The sequence below is a fragment of the Barbus barbus genome (assembly GCF_936440315.1).
Source record: "Barbus barbus genome assembly, chromosome: 34".
NCBI lineage: Eukaryota > Metazoa > Chordata > Actinopteri > Cypriniformes > Cyprinidae > Barbus > Barbus barbus.
This window is the reverse complement of record NC_136762.1, coordinates 10211772-10235252: the sequence shown is the minus strand read 5'-3', so window position 1 is coordinate 10235252 and position 23481 is coordinate 10211772. Positions and strand designations below refer to the sequence as shown.

At 35.3% G+C, this 23481-nt stretch overlaps 2 protein-coding genes across 5 annotated transcripts; one reads left to right on the top strand and one right to left on the bottom strand.

The window, feature by feature from the left end:
* Positions 1–1800: 1800 nt before the first annotated feature.
* Positions 1801–9907, bottom strand: LOC306854214 (tsukushi). Of its 3 annotated transcripts, none has more exons than XM_079392047.1 (2): positions 9674–9907; positions 1801–3734 (listed from the first exon to the last, which is right to left on the bottom strand). In XM_079392047.1, the coding sequence occupies exons 1-2, from the start codon at positions 9674–9676 to the stop codon at positions 2685–2687; spliced, it is 1053 nt and encodes a 350-aa protein (XP_079248173.1). In that variant the 5' UTR covers positions 9677–9907; the 3' UTR covers positions 1801–2684. The 3 variants fall into 3 exon arrangements, with proteins under 3 accessions (XP_079248173.1, XP_079248172.1, XP_079248174.1); XM_079392046.1 differs by lacking the exon at positions 9674–9907 and adding an exon at positions 4904–4977 and having other exon boundaries at positions 1807–3734; XM_079392048.1 differs by lacking the exon at positions 9674–9907 and adding an exon at positions 4952–4961 and having other exon boundaries at positions 1807–3734.
* A 2747-nt stretch (positions 9908–12654) lies between these two features.
* Positions 12655–23477, top strand: LOC306853935 (retinal guanylyl cyclase 2-like). 2 transcript variants are annotated; one of them, XM_079391646.1, is made up of 19 exons: positions 12655–13247; positions 13810–14603; positions 15667–15968; positions 16047–16401; positions 17183–17267; positions 17371–17467; positions 17564–17692; positions 17792–17872; positions 17963–18139; positions 18242–18398; positions 18514–18663; positions 18826–18974; positions 19755–19918; positions 20265–20457; positions 20529–20703; positions 20798–20896; positions 20984–21078; positions 21450–21535; positions 22102–23477. In XM_079391646.1, the coding sequence occupies exons 2-19, from the start codon at positions 13859–13861 to the stop codon at positions 22184–22186; spliced, it is 3324 nt and encodes a 1107-aa protein (XP_079247772.1). In that variant the 5' UTR covers positions 12655–13247; positions 13810–13858; the 3' UTR covers positions 22187–23477. The 2 variants fall into 2 exon arrangements, with proteins under 2 accessions (XP_079247772.1, XP_079247773.1); XM_079391647.1 differs by having other exon boundaries at positions 12666–13276.
* The last annotated feature ends 4 nt before the right edge of the window (positions 23478–23481 follow it).

The following is a 23481-nucleotide window of genomic DNA, read 5'->3' as shown; positions in this document are numbered from 1 at the left end:
AGCAGCAGCTTGAAAATTAAACTTTTATGCACTGCCTCACACTCAAGTATGGAAGCCCATTTCCATTTTAAGTAATTGTGTACTTTTTATTTCACAGTTCAGACATTTTTTTCCTCACAATTCTGAGTTTATATCTCACAATTCAGACTATTTTCTCAAAAATTTGAATTGTGAGAAATAAACTCATAATTAAGAGAAAAAACTCTCAGAACTGCGAGAATTTTTATATATTTTTTTATAAAAAAAATATTATATATACTGATATATATAAGTTTATATATCAGTTTGTATCATATTACTTATCACTTTATATCAAATTTACATAATATTTTCTCAGAACTGCGAAAAAACTTTACAAGTGAAATCTACAATTCGCAATTACAACTGTGAGATGTAAACTAAGAATTCAGGTATGTAAACTGACTTTTTGTCAGAATTGTAAGAAAAGTCAGAATTGTGAGAAAAAAGTCTGAATTATTAGATTAAAATGTTGCAATTACTTTTTTTTATTCATGTGGCAGAAATGGGCTTCCATACTGAATATTTAGAGGAGGAAAAAAAACTTTTTATTTGTTGTCTTTTTAAAAAAAGCATGGTCAACTAGATATCAGCCAAGAATAATTACAGGCCTGTCTTTGTTTATTCGAAGAAGCACATGAGAACTTTAATTTGTTTGTACTGTGCACAAAACCTGATCTCCTGAGAAATAAAAACAATATTACGAGGTGGGGATTTTGAAAAAAAAAATATAAATATAAAATATGTCATGTCAACATTGGCTCTGTCTCTAATGAACTGTGGCTTGGATTGATTATGCCATATCAGATGGTTCACCTAAGGCCCATTTCATTTCTGTCCTTATATAAAGTGAGAGCAAGTGATATGAGACACTAATAGATTTATGATGGCTTACATGCAGTATAGTACACACAGGTAGGAGAATTCACAGTAGTTCATAACCCAGTGATCTGTGTCCCATAACTGCTTACATCATCATGTCTAGTGCTACCTCTTACATGGTAAGGCAAGTTGAAGCTTATGAAAGACAAGGAAGATAAGCAGCGTCTGTTCTAAATCAAATTTAGCAATTCATTGTGACCACGCGCAGTGTTAACAGAACAAAAAAGGAAATGCTAATCTAGTTTATTTTGAATTATTTCATGATAACATTCATTGACTGTTTGTTCTTGACAGTTGTTCCTCTTTGGCCCTCGTTTATTTACATTACTTATTAATCCTGAGCATGGCAGGGAACGCAGAATTGATGAAGAGAAAGTTTAGCCGTTAAGTAAACCTTTTTTCCACTAAGCTTTTGTGTAGAAAAGAAGGGGGGGGGGGGGGGGGGTGTCTTTGGCATTCGTCTCCTAGAATTTCAAAGAGCTGGATCTTGGCAATAATTCAGAGCAGCTAAGGGGATATATGAATACTCGGTCTGTGAGGCCTACAAGCCTAAAAGGCTGAAGTCATCTGTTCCAATTCAGCCATCAAGTCTTCTGTTCGCCTAAAACTGCTGTCCAATGGTTAGTCTGAGCAAATGGATAATGCCTTTTTATTGTGTAAAAAGAAAAAAGAAACAAAAGTGTGGGATAAAACACTGGGTGTGTTTTTTATAAACAAATCATGGCTGTCTGAGTGTGTTAAACTGAGGATAACCACATTAGCGAGGCCTGTATTATGACTAAATGCACTGCGTGACTCAGAAAGATGTGCCGAACGACACGTCAGCCCTGGCTTAACTTTGGAAGTTTTGATACAGTTTGGGGAAATGAGCATTAAACGTTTGAACACAAACACACTGTTATGTGTAAAGTTGATTATCTTTTATTAGGAGTATAATTTTGTACAAACATAAAACATACCTCAGCTCACATGATGAACAATCATTGTGCATTTTTTTTTTTTAAATCCCTACAAATCTCATAAAAAGTGCAAAATTTCAGAGCAACATCAAGTAAACGTCTGTTAAATGATGATTTAGGAATTATAAAGAGATGTGAACTCAATGTTACATTTCAGTCAAGTAGCAGTCTGAGTGATATTTTGTAGTTTGTAAATCATATTTTGGGTTCAGTATTAGGAAAACTTTTCACTGACAAATTAATAAATTACAATTAAATTCTTAAACTCCACATATTGTATTTTATCTTTTGTGCTTCAGTTAAAAATGCCCCATTTTAAACCAAGTAAAACACCTAAATTAAATACACCAAATTGTATTGTCCATCACAATGATTTAAAATTGAACATAAGGGGGCATCCAAACATTAGAAACATATAATTCCAAAATACTTAGTTAAATGAATTACTGTTTAAGGCACCATGACTTCTATATTGACCTGTAACACTGGTGTGTTTGTACAAAGTGTTTGTTACACACCTTTAAGACTGTTAGTGTTTACCAACAAAAAAAAATCACATCAGAGCTGACATCACACCGCAAATCTCAAGTTACATATTAAGTAGAAGAACAGAAATGTGGTAACTAAAGTGCATGAGTCATTGCGATGTACTGTGTGTGCTTAAATGTGATGAACACATGTAAAATAATGGACCTTAGTTGGCATAGTATGTGCAAATATGATGCAATCTTGAATTACAAAAAATAAAAGATCTTATGAGAACATGATCTTATATACTAACAAGGCACAGAGATGAGAAAGAGAGTCTTTCCTGGCACTTCAGGCTCATAAGATCATTCCTGCGTTGTCACAGGTAAGTATATCATTAGGTTTGGCTTGTCCAATCTGTCTGTGAAACTGTCCTTGCTTGTGTGTCTTCCAGCAATGCACGTTTGGACCTAAAGTTATGCTCTTTATGCTTGGCATCTGTGTAAAGACGGTCCTTGATAATGGTGTGACTGGAGTATTAGACAAATTGAGCTCTTGTAAAGAGACGAGTCCACTAAATACATCTGGGCTCAATGTCTTGAGCCGGCTGTTGTTTGACAAGTCTAAGACCTGAAGGTTCTTCAAACCTCTAAAAGCACCTGGTTGAATGAGGGTCAGGTCAGACAGGCTGCTGAGAGACAGGTGAACCAGTTCTGTCATCGAAATAAAGGCCCCTGCATCAATGCTGGAGATGAGATTCCCGTCCAGGTTCAGATACTGAAGCGGGATCCCATTAAGCATCGGCACCTTCTTCAATTGGTTGCCTGCTAGCATGAGACTCTTGACGTTCAATGGATGGCCAGGGGTCTTCCTGGAAACGGAGGTAAGAAGGTTTCGTGACAGATCCACCATGATTGGTACATCCTGTGCTCTGGTGGTGAAGAGATCAAGACTGAACTCTTTGAATCGGTTTTCACTCAGGTCCAGCTCAACCAGAGGGAGTCCGGTGAAGCAGCCGTCGCCGAGATCCTCAAGAGCGTTATTGCTCAGGTCCAACGTCTCAAGGTAGCGAAGTTTGGAGAACGCTTTGGGACTGACATGTGAAATGAGATTGCCGCTCATGTCCAGACTAACCAAGGTGGTGTAACCCGGTCCGGAGAGCATCGAGTCACTGATGGAGGAGATTGAGTTTAAGGAGAGGTCGAGGTGGGACGTGTCCAGAGGGATGGGGACAGGAGCGTTCCCAGGGCCGATTCCACTGCAGTCCACTTTGGTAAGGCTGAAACTGTCGAAGAGGCCAAAGCTCTCCACTTCACACCGACACTGTGGATGGCAGTTCTTCACCGCTCCCATGACAGCCAGGCCAAGCAAAGAGAAGAAGAGACACAGCAGTGTGGCCATGGTGAGCTATAAAACAAAAAAAACACAGTACAGGGTTTAATTTCACAGTCATAAAAGTCCCAAAACAGAATGAACCAATAAAATTCATCTTCAACATTTAGTTCCCTATAACTAGTAGTTCCTAGAACTACCCTGTTATCATCAAAACTGAACCATATAACCCACTTCAGGGGTCTTTGAGAGGTTTGAAGAGATTAGCAGTTGCTCATTACATATGGTAATTGTGTAAACCTATGCAGCCAATCATTTACAGCTGCACGTACATGCTTGTCACTCTGGGTCTGTTTATTCATCCGTTAAGCTAAAAGTATAAATATTCTTCTCTTCTAGTGCAACTCGATGAGTCCTAATTTTTACGCACATTCTCAAAGGATTTGACCTAATTCTTATGATCAAAGAGCCTATTAAATTTGACCATCTCAATTACAGAAACAACTTGTCATGATTAGAAGGGTGCAAGGCTTTTCTCATGGAGAATTTAAGAACGGTTAGCACATAATTATTCAGTTAAAGAATATTGAGAACGTCAAAGACTTTGATGCTTTAATATATATATAAACCAGTATTTTAAAATATTACATTAAGTTAAATTATTATTATCATCTATATTATCAGGTTTATTTGTAAAATAAATGGAAAAAGTTGTCAATCTAAATCTACATTCATAGTAAATTCTGTAATAATTTAACACATTCAAATTTGTAATTCAGGTTATTCAATATGACAGTAAGATAATAATATAAAAATGATTCAATATAAATTATATCAATAAAAAGCCATCACTTCGGTCTTCAGTCACATAGAAATCATTGAAATATGCTGATTTGGTGTTTATGCATCATTTCACATTATCAGTGTTGAAAACAGTGCTGTTTTAATGGAAATCATAATACATATTTTCAGGACTCCTGATTAATAGAAAGTTCAAAAGAACAGCATTTATTTGAATTAATGTTATTTTATTTGATTAAATATTATATTGCACCCTTGCTCAACAAAATTCTTCATTCTCCAAAAAAAAAGAAAAGTTTCAAACTTTTGTAGTAACAGTGTGTGTGTGTATATATATATATACCTGAATTACACATGTAAATTGTAAATAACTTAACGATTGCTAAAGAAATCATAGAGCAAAAAATTATTATGCCATCATTATATGCATAAATCTTGCTTACGCGCTTTCATGGAGTATGCAGAAGACAGAAGATTTATGAGTCACGCACGTGTAGATGTTCTCTCTGACTCCAGCTGAACTCTATAAATGCTCCGCCACGCTCTACTGGCGACTTTTATTATCGGACCGCCCTACCACGTGCTCTTTATTTAACCCTCTGGTTGTGTTCGGACTCCTGTCACACTTGTGGTGTTCCCGGTCAAAAATGATCGGACTCCAAACAACTGCTTGTAAATCTGTCATTATGCTATATTATCACCAAATATTGGATTAATTATTTTTGTCAACTTGTTTTCTTTCATTTAGGACTGGTTTTGTGTTTCTATTTGCATCTGATTAATCACAAGACTCATTTATCTGAGATTAGGTACCTTGTTTTTTGAGTGAAAAAAGCATTTTATATGAATAATTTTCACAATATTAAACAAACAATTATAAAAATTTGCACTGTTTCTCACACTAGTGTACTTTAATGTTTAATCAGGAAGTTTGCTTTTAAATGGTTTTATTTTGTACAAAATTGCACAAAGTCACACTTGTCAAAAATGGCCGGCCATTGAAAGTGAATGGGGAAGAAAGAAAGTAAGAGAAACAACTAGTGTTCAGGAGCATGATGTGCTTTTAAACAAAGGCCTTGGACCTGTGCGTGTGTGGATGCATGTATACTCACGCTATCTTTTCCAGGTCAATTTGACCTGAACACAACCAGACAAAATGACCTAGGGGTGGGCGATATGGCAAAAATATATCACAATATTTTTGTTTTTAATATCACCATTTTATCACGATTCTTTGTCATGTTGGTTTTACTATTTTGTCTGCACAGCACAGCCAAACTAATTTCCCTATCATAAAGACAAATCCTTTCAAGGTAACAAAATATAAAAAAAGAAAAGAATGGTGGATATTTAGGCCAAAGTGGGCGAAGATGAAAATCTTTATCATTATTTTATCTTTGTTATTAAAAAATAAGAACAAAGATACACATTACAAATACACTTAATATAGAAATAAAACAAACAGTGCTTTATTTTCAGATACAATAGGTGTATTTAACAGGAGCACTGAAGAAATTGAATGAACAAATATAAAAATAAAACACTATATAGATTGATTCCTATTAAAGTAACTTATTTTTTTCAGTCAAGAGTAGCGAGTTATTTTTTGTGTGTTTTGTTGTTTTAACATTAAAGAATAAAAATTCTGTCATCTGTCTGTCGAATGTTGATTCTGTCAGTGTTTATATTTATACCATCATTTACTCACTCAAAATGAGTTTTAAACCTGAATGAGTTTCTTTCTTCTGCTGAACATGCATGCTATTTTGAAGAATATGGAAAACCACACAGTTGCTGGTCCCCAGTGACTTCCATAGTATTTTTTCTATCAAAGTCAGTGGGGACCAGCAACTGTTTGGTTACCCACATTCTTCAAAACTTCTTTTGTGTTCAGCACATGAAAGAAATTAATACAGGTTTGGGACAACATGTGAGTAAATAATGACAGAAATGACATTTTAGGGTGAACTACCCCTTTAATGACAGTCGGCTGCATGTTTAGTACTGTCTTTTTAAGACCTGCACGCATCTAATATACAGTTTTTCTCTCAACTTTACTTTCATTTTATACATAAGCAACTGAGTCTATTGTGTGTTTTGACAGTATTAGCTCAAAAGATAAATTAAGTAATCAGGCGCTGTTAGACAGGGTTTTTAGTGTGCGTGCTTCGGGTGTACGGGCTCAGAAAAAGCTCACAAATAATGTACTTTTGTGATTGCGAATAAGTGCAGTGTTCCGTGAGTGTAACTCTACCGCCGAGTTAACACTGAATGGATGTGTTGTTGTAAAGTACATACAGACGGCGGTGCCAGAACTGCAGCTGATACTACGATATTTCTTCAAAAGCAGATCATGGAGACATTTTTATCATCCACGATCAAAAATCGTCATATCGATTACAATACAAACAATACTGCTGAATCTGGGCATAGGTTAACCTGATTACAAAGCAGGTCAAAAGAAACTTGATTAGGTTCACACAAATCATTGGAACGAAGCAGCAAAAAATGACTGAACATTAGTTTGCAAGATTGCATGTAGTGGTATGTATAATGATTAACAGAACCAGCACGCTAGGTACAACAATGACCTCTTATGTAATTGATTGCATAATAGGTACAATGAAAACATTTCACTTAGAGTGTATATAACTGTTAACTTCAAATCTGTGCTACTAACACAATGATAGACGTGCTATAAGAAAGTAGTACCCAAAATAAAATAAAAAAATAATAATATTAATATTAATATATATATATATATATATATATATATATATATATATATGACAACAAAGTGCTACTTAAACTTGATGAATCTTCTTAAATAGGAGTATTTGTTAGGGATATAGACAGACCTATAAACTCAGACATGTCTTTCCTTTTCCGCTCTCGTGTCAAAGAGAGACAGCAGATGCGCTGTCCTGCCCTACTCTCTTCTCACAGTTCGTCGGTTTAAAGGAATAGTTGACCCAAAAATTTGAATTTGCTGAAAATTCTCACCTTCAGGCCATCCCAGTTTTTTTCTTCATTGGAACAGATTTGGAGAACTTTTGCATTACTTCACTTGCTCACCAATAGGTGCCGCCAGAATGAGAGTTCATGTCTGATAAAAACATTGCAATAATCCACAAGTAATTCACAAGAACCATTTACAAGAGAAAACAGTCCAAAACAGATCTAAACATTTTGATCTGAGAAGACAACAGGGGATAGACATTTCCACAGAAGGAAAAGTTATTAAACATCTTAATAATGGATGTTTCTTACAATCATGCAGCTTTTCACTTCACAAGACATTAATTGATAGACTGGAGTCTTGTGGATTACTTGAGGATTATTATGGCGTTTTTATCAGCTGTTTAGACTCTCATTCTGATGGCACCCATTCACCGCAGAAGGATCCAATGGTTGAGCAACTGATGCAATGACAAATTTCTCTAAATCTGTTACGATGAAGAAACAAACGTATCCACATCCTGGTTGGCCAGAAGGTGAGTAAATGTTCATTTCTGGGTAAACTATTCCTTTAACAGAAAGTCTCAGCCTGTTCATGTTCTAACAGGGCCTTGCAAAAACACTACAAACTGCCTCATTTAATTCCCCACCAATTAATTCTGTATTGTCAGATTGATTACTCATATGTAACAATAATTTTAGAACATTCAAAAAGAATGGAATTTGGTGGCATGGAATCTTCTGTCAAGCTTGTGGTTGCATGTTTCTAAGTAACCCTGCGTAGACATCCGCCCGTGTGACGGGTTATGAACTCTCCAGGTGTTATACACCTCCCACCGTAAAATCCCTCCTTAAAATGCCTAAAGTCTAAGTGGTATGTCTTTTAAGAGCAATCACTGTCAGTGGTTAACAGCTACATATTTAAACCATTTATCTTTCTCCTAAATGTGGGAAATTCCCCTAACACCTTCCCTTTCAGTGAGTATGAGAGACTCACCCGTGAGTCTGCATGAAAACAGTCTAGTATTAGATCACAGATCATTCTCAACTTACTTTATCCTTCTGCAGTTTACACAGCCAAAAGAGAACTACAGTACAAGAGAACTAAAGTCAGTTCTTAACCAACTTAATTAGCAGACATCCTAATCCAATAAAGCTGAAAGAATGCAGTAATTTAAGGGGGGTCTGATTTAATGGGAGCTTAACATCTCAAACAGCTCACTTTTGAATGCCAGGTACTTTTTGTGATGCCAATTTCATAGCAGCACATAACTTTTGAATTATATGCTACAGACATGCATCAAAGCTCTGTTGACTACAGCACAGCTGACATCATGCAGATTCCCACCCATATCATAGAAAGCTCATGCACAGTTTTATCTCATTCTTATGCAATAAAGCACTTGAGATCCTTAGAAGAAGAAAAAAAAGAGTTAAAAAAATGTCAAGACAGGGATAGATTGTGGGTCATAAGTAAACTTTCATTGCACCGTTATTGATGGGTATAGTACCCAACGAAATGGTAAAGAAACAATCAGTTTGACTGCTATTTTTTTTATTCAAGTCTACTGACAAATGCACCATTTGGTGGGTGTCTAAAGCATTGAACTTAATGCTAATGCTTCTTCCTCCAACAGGAAACAACATAATTACTCTTATTTCATTCAGGTGCGAAAAACAGAAATTTAAGCCCAATTGTCAAATAGAACCCCAAACAAAGATTAATAAGATGTATATATATTTTTTTATTTTTTTTTTATTTTACATACATATGACCCCATTATACATTCTTCTTTAATAATATGTTTGACTTATTTTGAAAACAGCAGAAATAAAATGATAATTATTTCTTTAAATAACTGTACAAAACTATATTGGTTGATTTACAGTAATATCAATGTACCATCATGCAGTCTAGGTAGACAGCTGACTAGGTTTTGAGACACAGCCAAAAATCTCTGATTTGATTGTTTGATCCACATCTGTATTCAGCTAAAAATACAATCGCAAAGGAACTTTGTAACAAATTAATGCTCGACAAACGTGTGACTTCCACAGCACCAGAATGAGGGAAAAAAGCATAACGTTACTTTTCCATTGTGTCTTTATTTTTCATTAAGCGAACTACTTCTGGGATGAAGCTATCAGCATACATTTAGATTTTGTCACGTTAAACAGGCAATACAAACAAACGCCAACAGTAAGACACGTTTGTGAGATACAGGAGAAAACTTCTTCTTTTTCGTCAAACTTACCATGTGCCGCGACTCGTCTGTCGGAGAGCTTTTACTTTTTCAGGCCAGCATCGGAAAAGACTTCAGTTTTAGGAGTTGTCATATCCTGTGCTTTCTGTCGTGGGGAGAATGAGCATGAGTTTGCGGTATTATCTTGGTTATGACTTTGTCGATCTATCGGTTACAGACTGGCTACAGAAGATGAAGAGATAAAACGCCACCGCAAGCAGCACAGTCTCGTCTAGAGTTTCACTCACTGAAGATAATCCGCGCCCACCAGAGTCTAGACGCGGCGAGCGTCAACAGCGCCATCTAGCGGCGAACATAACACTACAGACCATTGAAATGGATACAAGGGGGTTGAATTCTGATCTTTTCCTTAGTGCAACCGAATATGTTAATGTTTTTATTTTTAAATTAAACAAATAAATAAATAAATAAATAAACAACAGCTTTTATACTTCATACTGTACTGAAGTAAAAAAAAATCTGAAAAATATTTACTTTATAATAAAGGAAAGGCATGCCTGAGGACAAGTCTAGAGTGAGAAATAACTGTGTGTGTAACCATAACAAATATTCTTGTTTTGACTGTTTGAACAGGCCTTTACAGATGCACATTCACAAAGAAGATGGTCTTTTTTATTATTATTTATGCACCATATTCATGAAGCATTTGTGTATTTACAACATTTTGAAAAATCTATAATAACAATAGTAATAATAAAATCAAATCTTATCATATTTTCTATCTGGGCCCCCTTTATGGGCTGCTGTAATAGTTCACTGAAATCACATTTTGGTTTTTCAAAATATGAGGTATCAAATTAATCACAACTACTTTATTAATATATTTATGTTAACATATAAACTCACGATAATCTTATTAATTCTACAATTTAATGTTGAAAGTCATGACTTGATCTTAAATTTAATCTGTAATGGTAAATGTTTACTAAAATTAATAAATAAAAAGATGCATGTAATATTATTTGTATTAATATTATTACTGGTTCATGGTTTTCAGGTAGGAAAGAAAGAGGATGATGATGATTATGCAGGGATTGAAAACAACCTCTAATCTGTTGATTATGAATGAGTTTGCATGTTTAAAAGAGTGCAGATTCTTTTCATACACTAGATGGCAGTACAATAAAACAAAAACAGTTGTCTTCAGGAAGCCCACATTTCAATGAAGAGAGTAAAACAGTCATTTTAGTTATTCACAAATATTATTAATTGTAACACAAATATTTAAAAGTATATTAAGTGCATATACAGCAATGGTTAACTAATAATATCTATACAGATGTCAATTCAAGCCCTGTATATTTTTCAAAGATGAAAACACTTGGTTTGTTTCCTTTAGAAATGGTTATTGAGTATTACAGACTACTGTAATATTACCTGTAAGTGCTTTGGGTGCTGTTTGCTGAGTTTGCATCCTCTGTTTCTGGTTATAGGGCAGAGGTGTCAAGGTGTAACATTTAAGAAGCTCAGAGGCTTATTGGATATGGGTCAGCACATCTCTCTCTCCCTCCTCCCGCTCTCTCACTCTGACTACACATATCACCAGAAAATCTCTACAGTAACGTGAAGGCAAACGTACACAGGCCTGCGCCCATGCCCAGCTGCATTAAGCTCCTAAAGCACATCAGAAATCCCAAAAGTCACGTGATCCATCAGAAAGTCAAGACATATGCAACCATTTAAAGTTTTAATAGCCAGCAAATGAGAAGCAATGAAAATATATATCAAACAGTGATAAAAATGTTTTATCATTATCTGGGCTCGTATTTCTCTGTAAACCATAAACATTGTGCTAATAGTCCAAATGAGCTCAGAGAGACCTCAGACGAGTTCTCAAAACACAAGGTTTAACTGACGCAGGCAAATGTAAGAGAACTCTAGGGATCGTCCGAGGGAGCGCCCTTCGTTAACTTTAATTATACCCAATACACCTTGTGCAAATTCAATTGAAGTGGGCCTATCACAGCTACACCAAACAAATGCCTAATTACACTGCATAAACGCTCATGCACAAAGGGGTCTCCATGGCGAGGTGGAGGCTGCTGAGACCGTGCTCAACCTTAAATAAGAACCTGAAGATGAGAGCTCAAAAACATAAAGCATAAACATAACAATTAAATGTATTTTTTTTTTTTAAATTTTTGAATTAAATGTCATTTTGATATTTTTGTGGAGCTTTATTTGACTGGAGGTTGTAATTCTTGAAATATATGATATGTTGGCACATGTAGCTTGGTTTGTATGTACACATATACATATATATATATATATTAAAAACATGTTTGAAAATGTATTTGAAAACCTATTTGACTTATGTAAATAATTAAATAAACAAACAATCCAGAGATCTATCAACACTGTGTCAAGTTGTTTGGTTTTTGTGGTTTATGGGGACTCTCCATAGGCGTAATGGTTTTTATACTGAACAAACTGTGTGTGCTATTGCCCTACACCAACCCTACACCTAAACTTAGCCCTCACAGGAGACTTTGTGCATTTTTAGATTTTTAAAAAAACACCATTTAGTATGTTTTTTAAGCCTTTTGAATTACGGGGACATAGGCAGTGTCCTCATAAACCACCTTCATATTGTAATACCTCTGTCATACCCATGTCATTATACAAATTTGTGTCCTCATAAACCACATAAACATGCACACACACACACACACACACACACACACACATATATAAATGCAAAAAGTAATGGAATTTAATGACTATATGGCATGATCTGATCGGTTCATTGCATTTAATTACTCTTCTTGGCCCATTAAGATGTCTTCCTAATGTGAATGATTGTCATGATTGTACATCATAACACGTATTAAAATTATTTTATATTTCCTTCGTTTGTTTAAAAAGTAACTAGTTGCTTTCATGGCTTGCTCAGTCAGTAAAGGTGGGTCTGAAGCGTTAACGTATGTCTGCAATCCTCTTATTTTGTCCCTGACCAAGTATGGATTAGATTCATCCGCGGGTCACTTTCAAAGGACTTTCATTGTATAGAGAAACATCTAGGCCTCTAGATAATTTTTAGTGGATATATATAAAACGCAAACCGCTTTTTCTTTTTTTTTAATTAGATTTTATTATAAGGATGCATTTAATTATTTTCAAGCTGGTCAAGGATTTCAGAAACTACCATGTAAAGGAAATAAGGTAAAAAATTTAGGCTGACTAATCTTGACAACACTATCGAGTAGCTGTACTGCAATATTCATAACAGTGAAGCTGGAAAATGTTACTGAACGTTAGGTGTGAATTGTGAAGGTGCAAAAGGGCACCTGGATTGATGACTGCAGGCATTAAGTAGCTCTCCAGGGTGCTGAAGTTGAATCTCTCAACGCCACTGACGAGCTTCATCAAACTCTTGTTTGTGAGCTGAGATCTACTCAACATTTGTTTATGCCCTCGGCGCGACTGATGCTGGAAAACCGCCGTGAAAGATGACCGTCTAACCATATGAAGGATATAAATCTACTTTATTAAAGAAAACACTGGAGGAAAGAGGTACAACTTTGTGGAGATGTTTTCATGCATCAAGAGGCCCATATAAATAATGGTAAGTTCAGTTTCTCAATCGCATTTTATGTAACAATGTGTTTCAGTTTGTTCACTAGCATAAATATAAGTGCAGTTATTTTATTTATTTATTTAGTCCTTTTTGCATTTGTTGTGCATCAAATAATTTGGTAGTGAAACAATTTCACAATTAATTACAAAGAAATGACAGGTAACTGAATTAAACATTAAATTTAAATTTAAATGTAGAAAGACTGAAGTATTATTTTCTTGTAAAATCACTCCAATATCCTGTTTTATTTTTAACTTGAAAAAATAATACAGTTAATAATATAATACTGTGTATGAAATATTTAAATTATGTCAAAAATAAATATTTTCCCCTTGTCACAAAAATTTAATGTAATTTCTACATCCACTATGTTCTAATATTTTAGACAGAGTCATATGTTTCAACTCTAATTAAATTTAAAATACACTGCAGATTGTCAATTTCGAAGATCAACTTTGGTGAGCTGAACTGATTTGTATATAACAGATAAGCCTATAGTTGATCAACAGGTGCCATGACTTCAGTTCATGTGTAATCTTCTGTTTTCTAGCTGTCTCTTTGTAACATCCATCTCTCATAACGGCTTCTGACGGAGGACAATGCAGCATATTCACCTCCCATTTGGAGGTGCCTTATTGGAGTTATCCAGTTACCCCTGCTGCCCCGTCCTCCGGAGCAGACACAACCTCTCTACGCTCCCATTTTACAGCATTACACTATGGATTATTCTTGGTGTTTTGACATTTCCATGCTGTGTACAATGCCTGATTTTCAAAGTAGGTGTTCTGGGGCCTTGGAACTGTGACCCTTATTATGCAAAATCACTTCCTGCCATTGCGTCCAGACTGGCTGTTGGCCGCATAAACGAGGATTTTAGTTTAGACCTGGGCTGTACAATGGACTTCGTCATCCTTCAAGAGGCTTGCGAGACTTCCAAAGCCTTGACCTCATTTGTACAATATGAGAATACGGTTGATGCGTTTGTAGGCCCTTCAAATCCAGGATACTGCAATGCCGCGGCGCTCATGGGCAAGAATTGGGACAAGTCTATGTTTTCATGGGCGTGCATTAACTATGAGTTAGACCGGGTCCAGGGCTACCCAACATTTGCTCGAACTCTACCGTCCCCGACACGGGTGCTCTTCAGTGTGCTTAGGTTTTTCAGCTTGGCTAACATAGCCATTGTGTCTTCTAATGAGGATATATGGATTGACACAGCTGCCAAATTGGCTAGTGCTCTCAGAAACCAGGGGCTTCCTGTTGGCATCGTTGTGTCCATGGGGAATAATGACACCATGCTGGAGAACACGTTGCTGAGCATACAAAACGCAGGGGAGATAAAAGGTAAAGTGTTTTGGACACATCGATTTGCAGTGTCTGCATAAACATTCCTTTTATGTTTAGAGGCATTAAGAGATTTTTTTTCTCCAGTAAATATTTCTCAGATTTTTAAGGTCAGTTTCTGTATAGACTTTTTAAGATGACAATTTTAACCAGTACAACAAAAGGTATCATATAAATCATATACAATTAACCAATAAATATTATGATTGCTTTAATATATGATAACTTTCCTTTCACTTTAAAATGACAAATCTATTATTTATAATTAATTAATTAATTAATTTATAATTCAATTATTTTTTATAATTTTATAATATAATTGCACTGTATTGTATATATTTTACTATATTTAAAGCTATTATATTAAATACTAATTTATTTACAGTTCTTTTCAATTGATTATATACTTTGAATTTTTGTCAATGTGTATTTCTCAGTGTTTCGTTTTAAGATTACTCTACAAAACATTTCAGGAAACAGAAAAAAATGTAAAAGGCAACATATCAAACATATCAAAAAAACATATCACAAACCATTGTTTTAACCAATTAATATAATGATTAAGAAATTGGATACATTTAAAATTTAAGTAACATGACAACTCTCCCTTGTCAACCTTTAATGATATACGTGTGTGGATATACTTAATATGTTATACAATATTTAGAATTATTATCATACTAATATATTTATACTTTTTTAAAGAGAGAGAAAATTTTAAACCAACATACAAATCCACTGCTATAAAAAGCAGGCATAATTTGGACTCAAAATTCAGTAATAGATACAGAATAGCAGCTGAAATTTTGCTTTATCTCTCATCATTTCACTTTCTTTTGTTACAATGATCAAACGGAAGTTTATGTTTAACAAACTAACAAAAAAGCATTTAGTTAAACCTTAGTGTAAATGCATGCACTACATTTGTTGCTCAATTAAAGATATTTATGTGAAACTTTCATTTTTAAAAATTAAGTAAAACATTTTAGGTTTAGGTACAAAGTACATTATATTTTCTAAATTATGATTCAACACAAATAAATGTATTTTTCATGTGTTTCAGTCATCATTATGTGCATGCACTCAGTGCTTATTGGAGGAGATCAACAAGCGTCTTTCCTGATGAAGGCTTATGACATGGGATTGACGAATGGTCAGTATGTGTTTATACCATACGACACCCTCCTGTACAGCCTGCCCTACACCAACACCACCTACTTCCCACTGCAAAACAACACCAAACTGCGCAAAGCCTACGACGCTGTTCTCACCATCACCGTAGAGTCAGACCTGATGTCATTCAATGAAGCGTACAATATGGCCAAACGATTTGGAGAACTGATGGTGCCACAAGAGCCAGAGCAGGTGTGCACGGTGCACTTTCAAACATTTATTTGTACACATGCATAAAACATTACATTAAAAGGTTCTGCTACATTTCAGGTCTCTCCGCTCTTTGGTACAATCTACAACAGTTTATACCTCCTTGCCAAGGCCATGCACAACACCAGAAGAGCTGGTAAGTGGTTCTCTGGGTCCAACCTGGCCTCCTTCACGAGGAACATTACATTTTCCGGGTTCAACCAGAACATCCGCACAGATGCCCAAGGGAACGGGCAGACCAACTACGTGATCTTAGACACTGATGGCTGGGGATCTGAACTGTATCGTTGCTTTTATGTGAACCTGACGTTAGATAAGGTGCTGTTCGCCGGCACGTACATTCATTTCCCTGCAGGCTCACCTCCACCTTCAGACTCCAGCTGCTGGTTTGACCCCGATGCCATCTGCGCAGGAGGTACAACAAACCCACACAAAATCATACTCAATGAGAAACAGATATTTGACTTTTAAAAGTTTTATTTTTTCTGCTTAAAAGCCACCTTCATTATTATTATTATTATTATTTAAATAATAACATTCAAATTCAAATAATTTTAAAGGATTATTACTTGGTATTTTATCTTTAATATTTTTTAGCAAATGACCATGACATTATTATTATTATTTTAAGTAATATTTTAAAGAAAATATCCATTTTATTTTAGAAATAATACATTTTTGTGAAGAAATAATTGAAATAATTATTAAATTATAGTTTATTTATATTTACGATTAAATGATAGTTTATTAGCAGCTTTCTCTCTTTCTTGCTCTTTCTCTATATATTTATATTTATACATTTATATTACCATAGTAAAAATAAATGAATATCTTTATACTGAATTTTTTGTTGTAAATAATCAATAAAAAAAAAAAGATTATTCAAAGCCAAATAATTAAAAAAACTAATTAATTACAATTACATTTAATAATTAAAATTAAACATTAATATTTTATTTTTAATCACGCTAACAAATGACATTGCTATTTTCATGATTATTGTCACGGTCACATCATGACTGTATAATTTATTATTATTATTATTATATTAAGCCATAATTTGCATAGATTAATTTAAATTTTAATATGACATTGTTTTTTATATGATGACTGTTAACTGATGCATATCATTGTATGTATAATTACTAATTTATATGCTATGCATTTGTTAACTGATTTATTGTTTTGTGATATAGGTGTGGAAATAACATATGTCATCATTGCGTTTGTGATTGTCCTCATTGTGGTTCTTGGTTCTATGGGTCTAACTCTATTCATAAGGTAATATTGCTGTGGTTTTGATAAGATCCTATGATATTTTTTTCATTTCATGGATATGTAGAAAGTACAAGAAGTTGTGTGTTATCTTGTCTGATCTTTGTAGGAGGCGAATCCAACAAATCCAGTTGATCAAAGGGCCCAACAGAATCCTGCTTACGCTTGAGGACCTGACCTTCATCAACCCTCAGTTGAGCAAGAGGGTATGCATCACGTGACCAGCTGCTCTCTTTAAACATTAAGCTCTTTTTTTTTTTTTTTTTTTTATATATATATTCTATGTATCTCTTTTCTCACAGAAAATCACCCTTGAGGATCTTAGCGACTCAAAAAGTTACATTGAGGAGAAGAGCACAGGTGAACGTTCCCGCTCTGTGAATAGCATGGCAACAGCAACACATGAAACTTCAAATGTGGCTGTATATGAGGTGATTTTTGTTGTGTCCTTTCATTTTTTTTTTTTTTTTTTATTAAACACACTATGTTTTTTCAACTCGACACAATTGAAAACATTTTGATCTTTGCAGGGCGACTGGGTGTGGCTAAAAAAATTTAAGGAGGGACATTTCAAGGAGGTTAAACAGAGCACCACTAAGATCTTCACCAAGGTATTGGCTCAAAACTCTTAATTTAAAACTAACAGTTTGCTATGAGCTTGTTCTTTGAGTGACATATCCTATCATCTTTATAATTCCCAGATGAAGGACCTACGGAATGAAAATGTCAATCCATTTTTGGGGTTCTTCACCGATTGTGAGATGTTTGCTATTGTGACTGAACACTGTTCTCGGGGGAGTCTACACGATCTCCTTCGCAATGAAGATGTCAAACTGGACTGGATGTTTAAATCCTCTTTATTGCTGGATCTCATCAAGGTACTTTTGAACATTATAATGAATATTAATGAAAAAATGTGATCTCCAGGTGATTTTCAAATGCATTTATAATGTCTGCCTTTGGTTTCTGGTTTCCAATAGGGCATGAAATATCTTCACCTCCGGGAATTTGCTCATGGGCGCCTGAAGTCTCATAATTGTGTAGTAGATGGACGTTTTGTCTTAAAGATCACTGATTATGGATACAATGAGATTCTTGAGACCCAGAAAGCTCCAAAGGAGACCCCACCTCCAGAGGGTATGGGTGTTTACTTTTATAAAATCTGGTTGATTTACAATGCAAATCTCACTTTTACTCCATTCAATTCTCTGATATTAAACAAAAAATGATAAGGCAATTCTTTGTCTCTCAGATCTATTCTGGATGGCTCCTGAATTCCTCAGAGACCCTGAAAGTCCACGGAAAGGCACTTATAAAGGAGATGTGTACAGTTTTTCGATTATACTTCAAGAAGTGGTGGTCAGAGGAGCGCCGTACTGCATGCTCGGCTTGTCTCCTGAAGGTTGGTTATAAAGAAAATCTACAATATTATTTCTCTTACAGTATTAGTTTGATGAACCAGTTTTAAAGAGGTAAACAGGTTGTTACAACAGTAACTGGGCAGGTATTATCAGTGACATTTGGCATCTCTTTATAAGCAACGGCATGTTTATTGTATCTACAGAGATAATAAGGAAGGTGAAGAAACCTCCACCTATGTGCAGGCCCACTGTCGCTCCAGATCAAGCTCCACTGGAATGCATCCAGTTAATGAAGCAGTGCTGGAGTGAACAGCCTGATAGAAGGCCTCCTTTTGATCAGATCTTTGATCAGGTGAGTTTAATGTAGTTGTTTTTGGAGTTTATTGAGTGCATTGGCTAACAGAGTAACAAATATAGGATCTAAGGAACTTTGTAGTTTTTAGAAAGGTTGATTACTTTGTGTTGTTATTTATTGAATTCCATTATTGTTTTAGCATCATAATTGATTTATTTTGTGTTATTTGATGCATTATTACTATTATTAACTATATATTTACATTTTTTTTATAAAATAATACTTCCATTCAGTAGGAACGCATGAAACTGATCAAAATTGACAATAAAACATTTCTAATTTTACAAAAGATTTCAGATATTTCAAATAAATCGTGTTCTTTTGAACTTTGTATTCATCGAAGAATACTGAAAAAATAATAAGAAATGTTTCTTGAACACCAAATCAGCATATTAAAATGATTTCTGAAGAATCATGTGACACTGAAGACTGGAATAATGGCTGCTGAAAATTCAGCTTTGCCATCACATGAATAAAAAACATTTTAAAATATGTTAAAATGTATTTTAAATTTATCTTACTTATTTTAGAGTTTATTAATAGTTAACACATTTTACAATATTACTGATGTACTGTAATCTTGTAATTAAATAAATACAAATACAGCCTTGGTGAGCATAAGAGGCTATGACCCCAAATATTTGAATATATATATATATATATATCTCACTGGATTGCTTTACTTCCAAATTTTACATTAAAGACACTTTCATTAAAGTTTCTTGGCAAAGGTTTATGTATATTCAGTGATACTTGTTCCTTATTTTCTGTTCTCAGTTCAAGCTCATCAACAAGGGCAAAAAGACCAATATTATTGACTCCATGTTGCGTATGCTGGAGCAGTACTCCTCTAACCTGGAGGACCTGATCAGGGAAAGAACTGAGGAGCTGGAGGTAGAGAAACAGAGGACAGAGAAGCTTCTGTCTGAGATGCTTCCTCCGTGAGTATACGTTTTCATACCCCAACACACCCTTTCACATACATTTACATTTATTCATTTAGCTGACGCTTTTATCCAAAGCGACTTACAATTGCTATATATGTCAGAGGTCGCACGCCTCTGGAGCAACTAGGGGGTTAAGTGTCTTGCTCAGGGACACATTGGTGTCTCACAGTGGATTCGAACCCGGGTCTCTCACACCAAAGGCATGTGTCTTATCCACTTATGCCATCACCACCCCGAGAAGTGCTGGAGTGAACATACTTCATTTTATTTTCTCCATTAAGACATGTTCCTTGATCAACATTTATGTAAAATTAAGCTTCATGTAATTTTTCATTCACAGTTCTGTGGCAGAAGCTCTGAAAACCGGTGCCTCCGTGGAGCCAGAGTACTTTGATCAAGTCACCATCTACTTCAGTGACATTGTAGGCTTCACCACCATCTCATCCCTTAGTGACCCAATTGAGGTTGTAGACCTGCTCAATGACCTTTACTCCCTATTTGATGCTGTGCTTGGCAGCCACGATGTCTACAAGGTACGTTTGGAAGTCTGAGTGAACCGAACAGAAATTGATTTCCACGAAAAGTTAACTCATCTTCATCACAGGTTGAAACTATTGGAGATGCCTACATGGTGGCCTCTGGGCTGCCGAAGAGGAACGGCAACAAGCACGCAGCCGAGATCGCCAACATGTCTCTGAACATTCTCAGCTCCGTGGGCTCCTTCAAGATGCGGCACATGCCAGAAGTTCCGGTCAGAATACGGATCGGCATTCACTCAGGTGAGCTCTCAATCTCCAGCAGTTTTCATCCAATTAGTGGTACTTAAAAAAAAACCCTCTTGTGATGCTCCTATCATGTTTCTTCTCTTTCCAGGGTCGTGTGTTGCTGGAGTCGTGGGTCTAACTATGCCTAGATACTGCCTTTTTGGAGACACAGTCAACACCGCCTCTCGTATGGAATCTACAGGGTTGCGTATGTTCCAGTCAGATATTTTTGTGATATACTAACCCATGATGTACTGTAATGAGAAGACACATCAATAAACATTATTTCCTTCAGCTTACAGAATTCATGTGAACATTAGTACAGTGAATATTCTCCGCTCACTGAACGATGGGTACAAAATAGATGTCCGAGGAAAGACTGAGCTTAAGGTACTTACATAATCATACTAAATAATATTTGAACATACACTACCATTCAGCAAGGATGCATTAAATTGATCAAAAGTGACATTAGAGATTTCTATTTTAAAAAGATTTCTATTTGAAATAAGTGAGAATTTTTACTCAGCACCAAATTAGTATATTAGAATGATTTTAAAATGTATTGAAATGGTAAACAATCATTTAAAATTGCAAAAAAAACGTTTTTTCTTCTATATTTTTGATAAAATAAATGCAGGCTTGGTGAGCATGAAAGACTTTGAAGAACCTTAAAATATCTTACTGACCCCCAAACATTTGCAGTAACTTACTGTGAATATTTTTCATTTTTATTCATGTTTATGGATTTTTTTTTTTAGGGGAAAGGCATTGAAGAAACATACTGGCTTGTTGGAAAGTCTAATTTTACAAAGCCTTTGCCAAAACCACCAGAGATCAAACCAGGGTAAGAATTTATACACATACACACACACACACGTATATATATATTATATAAAGGAACTAGCATTTAATGTAAAGCAGTGTCCTTTTAATTAGACTGCACTTTATTTTACTGAATATAAATTGTATTTTACTGCACCACTTTCTAAATAAATTGTACTTTTAGATTCATTTTGTGTTTTAGATTTATTCTCTTTGTACTTATGAATGGGATACTATTTACGGATTGGATAATTGGATTTATGCATCAGGGAAGACAACCATGGTTTGAGACCTGAGGACATTGAGGCTTACAGGAGAAGGAAAGCTGAGAAAAAGGCTTGAACCTGTAGACATTTGCAAGGAGGTAGTACCTTGCATGCTGTGCTGTATTTGTCACTTGGTTAGGGTGTTTTCTGGTGGGTTTGTTTGTGCTGTGATGGTGGTGTTGGACTTTCTGCTTATCTGATTATTGGTGCATGTTGTGTATTGTTGTCGTTTTCGTGAAATGCATTACTTACCAAGCTCCAAAAAAATGATCTACAATTCCGTCATCATTGCTAACTTTCTAAATTATTTCTCATCTTTTAGAGATAACTGGCAAGACATGATGACAGAGGAGATAAAGTCACTATTTCGCAAGGCCAACAGACAAGTGGACAAGCCCAAAATTTGAGAAGCCCAAGGATGTTAAATCTGACCAAGAAGGAAAGACACATGACAAGTTGCATGGGAGAGAAACAAAGGACAACACAAGCATGTGTGTTTCACTGCAGCTTACAAAGACTACTTTAATAGGATTGGTTGTCGTCTGCCTAATCCGACTCTGCCCAGCGCAGCAGAAACAACAGTGCTAATGAAATGGCCGCTGAAGAACAAGTAGTCAGTGAAAGTGTATTCCTTTCCCAATGTCTTACACTTGTCACACTTACTCTGTTTTGGTCACAGAGTGGCTCAATGTGCATCTCGTACCAAAGGTGACTTCACATTTGGGTTTTTTTTCACAGATGTTTCGCATTTTGTGTTCTCACATATTTGTTACTCGTGGTGGAGCTTTAATTGATTTTCTTTGATCTTCTCTAACCAAAAAACAATGTAGTGACATAATCAGATTTGGCGAGGCTTAGTGGACATCTGCTGCAAAGACCAAATGGGATATTCTAGCAATGTTTATGCAAAATCCAAATCGACTGAGGTTGGTTGATAGCAAGCGATTGCAAATGTAAGGCTGCTGTGCGTTGTCTCTGGACTCGTGAAAATATGACTGTGTTTATGCTGAGTAAGAAGATGCTTAAGAGAAATTACAAAATGGAATGCAATAATTCTGTGAATTCTGATAATTTATGCAAATATATTTATTTATACTATGCAGAATATTTATTAGTTGTACCTTGCAATACATTTAGAAAACAGGGCAAAACTTATACTGCTTTTAAATTACATATAAAATCAGTCTAATCAGTTTAATAAAGGGTCCTGTCTCTCTCTGATGATACACATGTGCTTGTACTGGATATAAAGTGAAATGTTGCAGATGCTGTGCAGTTTAAGTTGTATTAAACATATAGGCTGGGTTTGTCTGAGAGGGATTGACTGCCTTACATAAACTGTTTAAAATGATAACTTGCATTTTCTGTAAATCAAACCTATCAGGCACAGTCTGAGTGGCATTTTTAATTATAATTTTTCTGACTGATCTCGTTTTCTGGGAGTCAATGTCAAGGCCGGTCAGATCTCAACAGGCCTCTCTGTAATAGTTCAGTTTTGCACTTCTAGCATTTTTAATTGTCTGTTAAACATGTATATGCGTACTGTACAATATTATACTATAATTGTTACTTTTCATGAGCAATTGTATTGATAAGGATAGCAGTAGTTCAATTTCATGCTAGCAAAAGACAATGTTGTTCTGATGCTCCATACAGACAATAACATAGTTGAATAAAAAAGACAAGTCATTTTTTGTCATGC

Bases quoted from the DNA above. Each gene is read 5' to 3' on its own strand.
- LOC306853935 (XM_079391646.1), top strand. From the start codon at position 13,859: ATGCAGCATATTCACCTCCCATTTGGAGGTGCCTTATTGGAGTTATCC. The intron at 17,873-17,962 runs GTATTGGCTCAA...TATAATTCCCAG, and splicing joins CCACTAAGATCTTCACCAAG to ATGAAGGACCTACGGAATGA. The intron at 18,399-18,513 runs GTATGGGTGTTT...TTTGTCTCTCAG, and splicing joins GGAGACCCCACCTCCAGAGG to ATCTATTCTGGATGGCTCCT.